At 43.0% G+C, this 12873-nt stretch overlaps 1 protein-coding gene across 1 annotated transcript; it reads left to right on the top strand.

Moving 5' to 3' along the window:
* The first annotated feature begins 8650 nt into the window (after positions 1-8650).
* LOC109417115 (tryptophan--tRNA ligase, cytoplasmic) lies at positions 8651-10617 on the top strand. The gene is made up of 3 exons (XM_062848846.1): positions 8651-8920; positions 9002-9230; positions 9431-10617. Exons 1-3 carry the CDS (start codon positions 8785-8787, stop codon positions 10314-10316), a joined length of 1251 nt encoding a protein of 416 aa, XP_062704830.1. The 5' UTR covers positions 8651-8784; the 3' UTR covers positions 10317-10617.
* The last annotated feature ends 2256 nt before the right edge of the window (positions 10618-12873 follow it).

Here is a 12873-nt window from a genome sequence, read left to right as displayed (position 1 = left end):
TTCCGTTGACTCAAAAGAAAATCTCCAGCTTTGTCTTTTTCCACCTCCATTCCCAAGTAAAAGTGAATATCTCCTAGGCTGCTAAGCTGAAACATCTGCCTAATGATTCCGCAAGTTGTTCAATCATCCGAGGATCTTCACTTGCCACGATCAGGTCGTCTACGTAAACCAAAACGTAACACCAACGTCCATTGAACTGTTTCCTTATAAGCATGGATCCGATCGACAGCATTCAAATCCGTTCCGAACCAGCTCATCGTTTAGTTTCCGATTCCATGACCTGGCCGCTTGCTTCAAGCCATACAGACTCTTCTTTAGCTTGCACACCTTCCGTTCGTTGCCCTTCGACACATACCCAGGCGGTTGACGCATATATATCTCCTCCTGAAGGTCACCGTTGAGGAAGGCAGTTTTAACATCATATTGCTTAACGATCATCCGCTGTTTTGCTGCTACTGCCATCAAGGTTCGGAATGTTGTCTGCCGCACAACCGGCGCAAAAACTTCATCGTAGTCGCTTCCATATTGTTGACTATATCCTTGAGCGACCAATCGCGCTTCCCAAGTAACCACTAAGCCGTAAAAATTGGTACCAAGTTGGTTCTATATTCACATGAAGAACAATGTTAACAGAGCTTACCAGAACTACATCCTATAATAGATCTGCTTAAAAGCCAACTTTGGCGAAATATTCAGCTGATATACGGCAAGCTCCAATCTGCGTACCAAGTCTCTGGTGAAAGAGTTGTCAAATGAGAGTCAGAAATAAAGCAAAAAAAAGAAAGTTATTTACCTTCTTTTTTTTTTTGTTCTGGATGTTTTTTCCATTGAAGTTTATTTTTCTTCGATTTTTACGGCCTGACCCAGATTCGATCTGATATCCTCGGGATTGTTATTTCTAAGTGGATTTCGTCACATTTCCCATCTGCTCCATCGATGAACCAACAGATCGGTTGGCTCAGCACCGTATTTAAAGAAAAGCAGACAAGTTGGTACAGCGTTGATGTTCCGGACGATCCGATGTTCGGATCGGAAATCGGGCACAAAGTGTCCGCATTCGAAATGTATAAAATGGTTTTATGGATGGCTGAGAGAGATTTGCAGGAGATGCAGCTAAGGGAGTTTGGGAGGTTGACGAGGTTCAATAACAGGATAATCAAAATGGGGCTCATCGCTCATCGATTAGTTTTGGTGTTCGTTTGTGGATGTGGATAAAACGATTGATACTCCACAGATTAACATCCGATGCATTATTAATATAATCGAGAAAGTAGTTATACATTTTCTGTATCAATATAATGCTTAAAGTGTCTGATAACAAGCTTCAAACACCCTATTGATCGGAAGAAATTTCCGAGGATATTTGATCGTCTTGCTCCGGATCAGTCGTGGGTTCATTTTTGTTTTGCTTGAAATCAGCTTTGATTGATATAAACGTCATGCAGGCCAAGCCTTTTAACAGCACTGTCAGGCTTCTTATTCGGCTCATAGACACTGGGTTTACAAGCACTATAGCATAGCGTCATATACTAATATACGGCTTATTTCAGTGCTTACTATTTATAATGCCTGAGAACATTTGAAAATTTTCTATAGAGCCTATTCACACGGAAAAGCTTTTTTATGACCTTTAGACCGCTTACGACAGGGCTTAGTGGTTACTTGGGTTTAAAACGAGCAATTTGACCATCAGCTCCGTGCTTGAGTTTAAACACCCACTTACAGCCAACTGCCTTTCGACCGGGGGGTAGATCCACAAGCGTCCATGTTTCATTTGCTTGAATCGAATTGAACTCGTCCTCCATGGCTTTTCTCCATTCGTCTGCATTTGAAGATGATATAGCTTCTCCAAACGTTTTCGGTTCCATTGCCAGACATCTGCGATCGTCATCAGTAGCAACACCACTGAATCCGGAATCCAGGCCGCGTTCTGGAACATCATCATCGAATCCCTCAAAATCGCTCGAACACCTTTCCGATGCCTGTGGAGAATTTGATACGGGAAGACCTTTGCAATTGACATAAAAATCCTTATACTTGCCCGGTAAGGCGTGCTCCCGTCCGCTGCGCCTCAACACCTGTGACCAAGGTGGATTTGAAGTTTGTCGCGAAGGGAGCACGGTCACATTTGTGTCAGTCGGAATGTTGAACAAGCTATCTTCAAACTCATCTTCATCTGTGTCGGAATCATCTTTCTCCTGAAACGGGTTGAATTCCTATTGGTTCGGGCTGCTCATCAAACTCCAGTTGCACAGTTGACCGTTTCTTGACTGGAACCAAACACGAGTCCGTCATCTCGTCCAAGAATTGTACTTCCCTGCTCTTCAGGAAAATCTTCGAAGTTGGATCATACACACTAAGATCAGCTCGGTATTTTTCCCATCTTTTTACTGAGTTCTCAACAGCAGATTTAACTCGGTACGCTCGGTTACTTATTTTGCGGATATTCTGTAAATGAGTTACCGAGCTCAGCTCACAAACTGTCAAAAGTTACTGAAGCACGGTAAATATCGTTACTGGTGAACGGTAAATACGATTACCGAGTGTACCGAAATAAATCTGCTGTTGAAAACTCAGTAAAAAGATGGAAAAAATACTGAACTCAGTGAAAAAATTACTGAGCTGGAACATCTGAATCTTAGTGTGTACAGTCGATAACCTTTTGTCTCCTCCTCAAATCCGGTAAGTATACATTCCTTTGCCTTTGGGTCCCATTTTCTCCGCTTTTGTTTCGGTACTTGCACCATCGCCTTCGTCCCGAAAATACGTACGTGTGACAGGTTCGGTTTACGTCCACTCCAAACTTCGTCCGGTGTCAAATCGTGACCTCGAGTCGGAGAGCGGTTTATCAAATATACCGCCGTAGCCACCGCTTCTGCCCAAAATGATTTCGACAGCTTCGCTTCAAACAGCATACACCGAGCTCTTTCAACGATTGTCCTCCCAAGTAACCACTAAGCCCTGTCGTAAGCGGTCTAAAGGTCATAAAAAAGCTTTTCCGTGTGAATAGGCTCTATAGAAAATTTTCAAATGTTCTCAGGCATTATAAATAGTAAGCACTGAAATAAGCCGTATATTAGTATATGACGCTATGCTATAGTGCTTGTAAACCCAGTGTCTATGAGCCGAATAAGAAGCCTGACAGTGCTGTTAAAAGGCTTGGCCTGCATGACGTTTATATCAATCAAAGCTGATTTCAAGCAAAACAAAAATGAACCCACGACTGATCCGGAGCAAGACGATCAAATATCCTCGGAAATTTCTTCCGATCAATAGGGTGTTTGAAGCTTGTTATCAGACACTTTAAGCATTATATTGATACAGAAAATGTATAACTACTTTCTCGATTATATTAATAATGCATCGGATGTTAATCTGTGGAGTATCAATCGTTTTATCCACATCCACAAACGAACACCAAAACTAATCGATGAGCGATGAGCCCCATTTTGATTATCCTGTTATTGAACCTCGTCAACCTCCCAAACTCCCTTAGCTGCATCTCCTGCAAATCTCTCTCAGCCATCCATAAAACCATTTTATACATTTCGAATGCGGACACTTTGTGCCCGATTTCCGATCCGAACATCGGATCGTCCGGAACATCAACGCTGTACCAACTTGTCTGCTTTTCTTTAAATACGGTGCTGAGCCAACCGATCTGTTGGTTCATCGATGGAGCAGATGGGAAATGTGACGAAATCCACTTAGAAATAACAATCCCGAGGATATCAGATCGAATCTGGGTCAGGCCGTAAAAATCGAAGAAAAATAAACTTCAATGGAAAAAACATCCAGAACAAAAAAAAAAAGAAGGTAAATAACTTTCTTTTTTTTTGCTTTATTTCTGACTCTCATTTGACAACTCTTTCACCAGAGACTTGGTACGCAGATTGGAGCTTGCCGTATATCAGCTGAATATTTCGCCAAAATTGGCTTTTAAGCAGATCTATTATAGGATGTAGTTCTGGTAAGCTCTGTTAACATTGTTCTTCATGTGAATATAGAACCAACTTGGTGCCAATTTTTACGGCTTAGTGGTTACTTGGGCTGTTCGCTCTTTCCGCCAGTCCATTCTGTTCCGGCGTGTAATCATTCGTCGTTTGATGCTTGATACCCGTTCTCTTCAAATACTCTTGGAAACAGCTGTTCATATATTCTTTTCCGTTGTCCGTGCGTAAGGTTTTCAACTTCAGGCCAGTTTGACGTTCTGCCTGCGCATGAAATTCCTTGAAGCAGTTCAACACTTCCTCGCCAGATTTGGATTTCAAGAAATACACGAATATTCTTCGAGATTTGTCATCAATAAACGACACGTAGTAACGACTTCCGCCAAAAGATGCTTCCTCCATTGGTCCAGATATATCAGAGTGCACAACTTCGAGTAGTTCCTGTGCCCTCGAGCCATTCTTGCTGAAAGGGATGCGAGCTTGTTTTCCCATTGGACAAATACGGCAATCACGATCATTTCTTGCATTTACTTGAACGCCATTCACCAGACCATTTGACAACTTCTTGACGCTGCTAATGTTCAGGTGTCCCAAACGTTTGTGCCAAACTTCAATGGACGCTTCACACGAGCTCAACATAGCCGATCCGGTGGGCTTCAACTGATCCAGCTTGAATAAATCGTTTTCGATGACGCCTGTTGCCACCAAGCCTCCATCCGCATTCATCACCTTACAGCCACTCGAGTCAAATAAGACGCTGTATCTTCGCTTCACAATTTGGACTACCGAAAGAAGGTTCGTTGATAGCCCTGGTATATACTGGACATCACATACCGGAATCTGCTTCTCCTCTTTACAGCACGCTGGATAGAGGTTGGCCGTTCCGCAAGCTTCAATTTGCATTGATCCCTTGTTGGCAGCTACAACCGTCCCTCGCGCATCCTTCACATCTTCCAGCAATTCCAAACTTTTCGTCATGTGCCGCGTTGCTCCGGAATCCAAATACCAGTCGTCTTGATCCATCGAATTGAACGTAGATAAAACAGTACAAAATGCATCTGCCTTCCGATTCGCTTGATTCTCCGGACAGAACTTGGCAATGTGTCCGAACTTTCTGCACTTACGACATTTCGGTCCTTTCGTTTGAAAATGTTTCTTCGGCTTTGCTTGATTGTTACCCTGGTTACCGGAAAATTTTTCGTTGTTCCTGCCCTTGGCAACCAGCGCAATCTTTTCACCTGGTCCTGGTACCGTCTCTTCTTGCTACAGGATTGTCTTGATCGAGTCTCCAGTTATCGGTGTACCTGAATTTTTCAATGCCATCACCATCGGTTGATATCTCTCTGGCAACCCGGCCAACAGCAGAACTCCAACAAAACGTTCAGGAATAGGGAATCCAATTTCGTTAAGTTGATGACAGGTCGACAACATCCGGTTTGCGTAATTCTCCATGGTTCCGCAGCCTTCCAGATCGGTCCTGATGAGTTTGTACAGCAATCCGACTTCCCGTGTAAGGCCAGTTTCCTCAAACGCGTCGCAAAGCTTCTTCCAAACTTCCCGTGCTGTAGCCGCTTCCCGGACATGGTAGTAATTTTCAGGTTCCAGAAATAGGATAATTCTTCCTCTTGCTTTTCTGTCCTTGACCGGATCGATTGCCTCCAGCGTTCCGTCAGCCTTTTTCTTCGGTTCGACAGCCTCCCACAGGTCTTCCACCTCTAGATAGGTTTGGACGGCAAATTTCCATGTCGTCCAATTCTCTCTTCCGACGAGACGCTCAATTCCAGGATTCGACGTATTTGCCATTAGTCCTTCGCGATACTCTGGGCCCACAACCTAATGGTGTTAATTAGTAACAGTGGGACTTAATGTTTTAACGTCTTTATTCAGTGTGTAACAGTAACAGAATGACAGTGTAATGAAATCTTCTTATTCGCTAAATCTTTGACTACTATGATCAGTTTCCGTCTTGAACTCCAACAATACTCTCATTGGTGCAGCTCTCAGAAAATCGGGAGTAGAGTGTCCATTTCCCGGCCATTTTTCTTGTCCCGGGATTCGGGATAAAAACTGAAGCATTTCCCGGGAAATCCCGGGATCCCGGGATTTTTTTTAGCTTTAAACCTCTACTTCCCATGGTTGCGAATTTGGGACAAACCTGAATAAGATGAATGTGATGCAATATTTCTTGAAATATGATTGTAACCTCATAAGGTTAATCCAATTATTAACTGCTTGTTTCAATAGTGGAACTATTGATATACAACCAAAAACCCATTGATTTACAACTTAGGGTCTTGTACCATTTGGGCAGGTGTACCTATTTTGGGCACTTGCTGCTATAACTAAGTCAATTTCAAACCAATTGATTTGAATTTTTGCATAGGGTTAGATACTGTGCGTATCTGAGCGTGTGCCGAAAATTAAGTTGTTTGGTAAAATATTGACTTAGTTATAGAGACAAGTGCCCAAAATAGGTACACCTGCCCAAATGGTACAAGACCCTATTTTTTTTGTTGATTTCGAAAAATTTAGCCAATTTGCAATAACTTTTGTTCAAGCACTTTTTTTCGGAAATGGTTTGTTTAGCATAAAAATAGTCGTTCAAAGTCTTGGGAAAAAAGGGTTAATAAAATAAATTTGAACAAAAATTAGGAAACCAATTAGCTTCATACATTCGAGAAATTAGGGCAAACTTATGCAATGTGCTGTTAATGTGTCAATATGCAAGCCAAATATGAACGCTAATCACGATAATTCTGAATAACTTCAACTTTCGAAATCAGCGATTCTGTTTAGTCTGACTGTGCAGAAGCAACTAACATCAGTACAGTAGACGTTCGCTCGGTGCAAACGCTTTAACTGCAATGCTTTTTAACTGCAAGTCCGCTAAGTGCAACAATATTGCAGTTATCGCACCGCTATCCGTCAAAACGAAATGTCAACAGCGATGCGATGTTTTTCGCATGCACTTTTGTTGCAGTGCGATGTTTTCCGTATGCACATTGGCTGCATTCTGCAACAACTGACAGTTATTTGACGTCTGTCAGTTGTTGCAGTTATCGAATTTCATTCGGTAAGTGAAACGTAAACATGTTGCAGTTATCGAACGTCTACTGTATTTGGTCTTCTCTTAACTTGGTTTTCAAAAAGTAGAGCATTCGCGTTTATGAAAAGGTTTTGACTTGTGTAACTTAACCAACATTACGTAACACTTTTTAAAACTCACATACAGTAGACGTTCGCTCGGTGCAAACGCTTTAACTGCAATGCTTTTTAACTGCAAGTCCGCTAAGTGCAACAATATTGCAGTTATCGCACCGCTATCCGTCAAAACGAAATGTCAACAGCGATGCGATGTTTTTCGCATGCACTTTTGTTGCAGTGCGATGTTTTCCGTATGCACATTGGCTGCATTCTGCAACAACTGACAGTTATTTGACGTCTGTCAGTTGTTGCAGTTATCGAATTTCATTCGGTAAGTGAAACGTAAACATGTTGCAGTTATCGAACGTCTACTGTACATATATTGTTTGATATATATCTTGATTGAACTTGTAAGTAATAGAGCAAACAAGATTTAAAGCAAGTCTTTTCTCGATGATTTGGATAACTAGGGATAACTGTACAACACATGCTCAGAAAAGGGCAATGATCATCGGGTGATGGAGCATTTTCCTATAATTTACCTATATTTATAGATGATTTCGTGTTCTTATGGAGGAATAATATAAGTCGCCAATAGAATGGTTTATTTACAAAAAACTCAGTTGTTTAATGATAATAATGGGCAAAAATCATCGATCCCGGGAATCCCGGGTACTTCGGGAAATCAAAAATTTAATCCCGGGATTCGGGAAATCCCGAAATTGCCTAAATCCCGGGAATTCTTGTCCCGGGATGTCCCGGGATGGACACTCTAATCGGGAGTTTAGCAGGTGTACACCGCGTCCGCCAATTAGCGTTTGCGAAGTTGTCAATATTTTGGGTTTTATACACGCACACCCAGGGAAGCAATTTAAGACATGAAATGTGTTTCAAGATTTGGAATTGAGTCCGCGTTACTCAGATATGCAGGGATCACCCTCTCCACTTATCCACGAGCGGTAATGGCGGCGGCGGGCACAACTAACCGATTCGAATGTTGACGTTTCTTGCGGATCGCAATCGGTTGGCGCCACCGATCGGTGGGTGAAGGGGTGAGGAGTAGAATGAAACTGTTTTGACTTTCTCTCAAGAAACGTCAAAATCCGAACCGGTTGGTTATGCTCGCCGCCGCCATTACCACTCGCGGATAAGTGGATAGGGACCTTTTTGCCATACGACCTTTTCAAATCGAGCGCCAGATTTATTTTATAACGCACAGACCTGCTGCTGATATTGCGCCACAGTCTGTTGACATTCGATGTTTTCAGTCCGTCCGTCAGTGCCAATGAGGTACAGATACAGGTGGCGCAGATAAACATTGCAAACCACTAGTTGTCTCTTTTGTTCCACCGCTGATTAAATGCAACTCAATTAGTGACGTCACTAATTGAGTTGCATAAGATCAGCGGTAGAACAAAAGAGACAACTAGTGGTTCGCAATGTTTATCTGCGCCACCTGTATCTGTACCTCATTGCGTCAGTGCAGTGTTGAATCGGCTCGGCACACAAAATTTAATCACGATATGGACCAGTAGGTCTGTGCCAAAAAGGGAGAGAGAAAAAAAAAAAAAAAATTTAATCACAACACAGTTCGCTTCAGCCGTGCTTCTGAGAGGAAGCAGACGAGAAAATATTATTCTGATCGCACGTGTGAAGTGCTCCCCGTTGGCATTTTTTCTCTGGCGAAACCATGGAAGTTGCACCGCAAATCGAGAACATTAAATTGGAAGATGGGACAAATACGACGGCTGACGATGATGATTTCGTTGATCCATGGACAGTATCGAGCAAGTCCAACGCGGGAGTCGATTATGATAAATTGATCAGTAAGTTCATATAAAACTACGAAAAGTGACAACGTAGAAAGTGAAAGGGAAATATCGATCATTGATGCATTTATTTTGCAGAACGCTTTGGATCCTCCCACATCGACGATGCCCTGATTGAGCGGCTTGAAAAAGTCGCTGGAAAACCGGTTCATCCGATGATTCGGCGAGGGATTTTCTTCTCGCATCGCGATCTCCACACACTGCTGAACATGGTCGAGGCGGGGAAGAAATTTTACCTTTACACGGGTCGGGGGCCATCGTCGGACTCTATGCACTTGGGACATCTGGTTCCGTTCATAGTTACCAAGTAAGTATTGTCTTGTCTATTTCCGATAAGAGCGATAAGGTTAATCGATGTATTCATTCATATAATGATGAAATATTGCGATATGTTGAATGTAGCCATTTTAGTAATTCCAATTAAATTATCATTCGAACGTGAATCATTTAACGCTATATCGTTGTTTTACTTAATTTCTATATTCATTTTTTTTTATTGTGGTTCAGGTGGCTACAGGAAACATTTGACGTTCCTTTGGTAATTCAATTGACGGATGATGAGAAGACCCTCTGGAAGGATCTAACCGTGGAGCAGTCCATGAGGATGGCACGAGAAAACGCCAAGGATATCATTGCGATTGGTTTCGATGTGAATAAGACGTTCATCTTTGCTAACCTTGATTATATGGGTCGCTGCCCGGCGTTCTACCAGAACATCATAAGAATTCAAAAATGTGTTACCTTCAATCAGGTAAAAGGTATCTTTGGATTTGGCGATTCAGACGTTATTGGGAAAATTGGTTTCCCAGCGGCGCAAGCAGCGCCTGCCTTTTCAACAACGTTTCCTTTCATTTTTGGAAACGATAAACTACCTGTTTTGATTCCCTGTGCGATCGATCAGGATCCGTACTTCCGAATGACTCGGGATGTTTCCCCAAGGTTGGGATTCCCGAAGCCAGCGCTGATCCATTCCAGTTTCTTTCCGGCTTTGCAAGGCGCGAAAACTAAAATGTCTGCAAGTGAAGACAATTCCGCAATTTTCCTAACGGACACCCCTAAGCAGATCAAAACTAAGATCAACAAGCATGCATTTTCTGGCGGTAGACCAACCTTGGAGGAACATCGAGAACTGGGTGGTAACACAGATACAGATGTAAGCTTTCAATTGTTGCGATTTTTCCTCTACGACGACGATGAGCTGGAGCGTATTCGTGTAGCGTACTCTACGGGTGAGTTGCTCAGTGGTGAAATAAAGAAAATAGCCATCGAGACCCTACAACCGATCGTTGCCGATCATCAAACTAAGCGGAAGGAAGTAACTGACGAAATCCTGGAACAGTTTATGGCTCTGAGACCGCTCAACTATCAAATTAACATGCAGAAGAAAAAGTAACAGAAAAACCAACGCTTACGGAGACAACCTAAGGTACTTTGGAATTGCGGACTAAATGACACTTATATCATGTTTAGATTTCAGATTTTCTACATGCTGTATATTTTTTTATCCATGTTCAACATGTTGTAATTCTGTAATCTAAATCAGGTATTTTCCTCTGCAATTGAACTGTTAAAGTTATTACTTAGAATGCGAGTCGTTCCTTATTTATTAGCTATTTATATCCGATCAAACAACTGCTAACTGCGATAATTGTATTCACCGAAAAGCTATTATAAAGAATAACACGCATATGAAATCGTTTTTCTTTTCCTTCGAAATATTGAAATCCATTTCCATCTTTATGTTGGACTAACGGGACAGCAGAATAACGCAGAACGGAGGCACAAAGAACCACCCGGACTCAAGAATCAAACGCGACACGCAGAGAAAACAGAAAACACCTTTATTCGAATCGAACTCAGTTTTGTTATGATGAACGGAAATAGAAAATACAGTGTTGCCATTATACATAAATTAATCTCTCCACTACTTACTCAACGGAGGGTGCTTCAATGTACTCATCCTACTCCCATACTCCTCCTGGATGAGTGCTGAATGCACCTAAGCCTGTAATCTAACACGTTCCACGAATGTCTTCATAATGGTCGGGCCGACAGGTTTGGTCAAAGCATCGGCGACCATTTGGTTGGTTGGGCAGTATACAAGTTTCACGATGTTCTGCTCGCACAGTTCACGGACGAAATGCCTTTTGGTGTCGATGTGTTTAACCCTACCACATGCTCTGTCTGCCTTGGCAAAGCTAATACATCCCAGATTGTCTTCGTGAATTGTTGTTGAATCTGTTTGCGGATGTCCAAGTTCGCTCAGCAATAGTCTTAACCAAATCGCTTCCTGGCACGCCTGTTGATAATATACAACGAGCATCAGTGTTGCAATTTTTCGACAGACCTTTATGATAGCGATATTTTGCTTTTTTCATTTTCTCCGTTTTGGTTTTCCTGTCAAAGTTGCTTTCCGATCAGCAACACGGGAGCGAAATGAAATAGGTACTCACACTCGCACGCAGCGTGCTGAAAGCGAGATCTGACAGGGCTAAATTTCCATTCAATCTTCTGTAGTTGAGTGTTTTCACCCGTGCTAATGTATAGGGCACTCACTCTCACAAGCCACCGCTTGAGACGAATGGCCTTTCAGCATGAGTAGTGTGTGGATGATTGGGAATTGATCTTGTTGGGTCGCTCACGAATGGAGCTCTCGGACTCTGTCAGTTCTCACATCGAGGAACTGAAAACGACCGCCGCAGTCATTCATTTTCGACTGAAAAACAGGCACTGAGACTGATATTTTGCAGGACTGACGAGCATGCCACGCTACACCTCTTTTTAGGTGTACTCTTTATGCTGCATCCTATTTCTCGAGGCAGCAGCATCATTGCGCATGGAGCGCCATTTTGTGAAAAGTAAATGAGAATCCAAAGTGTAAATACGTAGTTGAATAAAGTTCCGTTTCTTTCGTTAATTAAACAAACTCAGCATTTCATTCCACTGAAACCTTAAGCCCAATAGGTTCTGGGCCCAGTTAGCGCTGGAAGTGCGTGAGTTTTGTGGACATTTGTAGCGTGGAAGCACCGGTAAAATCGTTTTGTTTCGTGTCGAGTGTCGTCGGGAGTGCTTGTGGAAAACAAGATGGCGGACACAAAAGCGACGGTCGAAAAGTTAAACGACGGGAATTACGCGGTGTGGAAGTTTAAAATGCGTTTGCTCCTGACGAAGGAGAAACTGCTGAAAGTGGTCACCGATCCGAACGTCGAAAGTGAGTGTCGCGGGGACAATAAAGCGTTGGTGAGTTCCACCAAGTGGAAAAGTGCAGACAAACCGAAAGTGAAAAGCGAACGTTTGTGCCATTACTGCAAGAAGATAGGTCCGATCGCGCGAAGGCAAACGTGGCCGTCAAATCGGAATCCAATTTCGAAGTGTGTCTGGCAGCGGGAAGAACCGACGGATCGAATTTCTGGTACCTGGATTCGGGGGCAACGGCTCACATGACCAGTGATGTGTCGTTGTTGGAAAGTGTGGATGAATCAAAAGCGACGACGGTTTGTCTGGCGGATGGAAAATCCATCAAATCGTCTGGAAGCGGTACGGGTAAGCTCGTCTCGTTCAACGGGAAGGTGCGAAAACGAAAGTGCGGCTCGACAACGTTTTGCACGGGCCGTCCCTTGCTGGCAACCTGCTGTTGGTGAGTAGAATCACAGATTTGGGATTTCGGGTTCTGTTCGAGCAAAAGGAGTGCTATATCCTGAGAGGAGAAGAATCAGTGCTAGTTGGTCAACGGAAAGGAGGGTTGTACCACTTGAAGCAGGCTCCGGAAAAGGCATTTCTTGCGAATCCGAAGCATTCCGGCTTGTGTAAGCATCTGTGGCATCGGCGTCTCGGACATCGCGATGTGCAGGCTGTGGACAAAATAGTGCGGGACAATCTTTTACATGGATTGTGTTCGCGCCAACGCGAAATGGTAACCACGATTGAGCCCCAGTTTTCCCTACTACACT

This window comes from Aedes albopictus, chromosome 1 (assembly GCF_035046485.1).
Source record: "Aedes albopictus strain Foshan chromosome 1, AalbF5, whole genome shotgun sequence".
NCBI classification, from domain to species: Eukaryota; Metazoa; Arthropoda; class Insecta; order Diptera; family Culicidae; genus Aedes; species Aedes albopictus.
Note: the sequence above shows the minus strand (reverse complement) of the source record. Positions and strands in the feature narration are given on the sequence as shown.

Bases quoted from the DNA above. Each gene is read 5' to 3' on its own strand.
- LOC109417115 (XM_062848846.1), top strand. From the start codon at position 8,785: ATGGAAGTTGCACCGCAAATCGAGAACATTAAATTGGAAGATGGGACA. The intron at 8,921-9,001 runs GTAAGTTCATAT...TTTATTTTGCAG, and splicing joins CGATTATGATAAATTGATCA to AACGCTTTGGATCCTCCCAC. The intron at 9,231-9,430 runs GTAAGTATTGTC...ATTGTGGTTCAG, and splicing joins GTTCCGTTCATAGTTACCAA to GTGGCTACAGGAAACATTTG.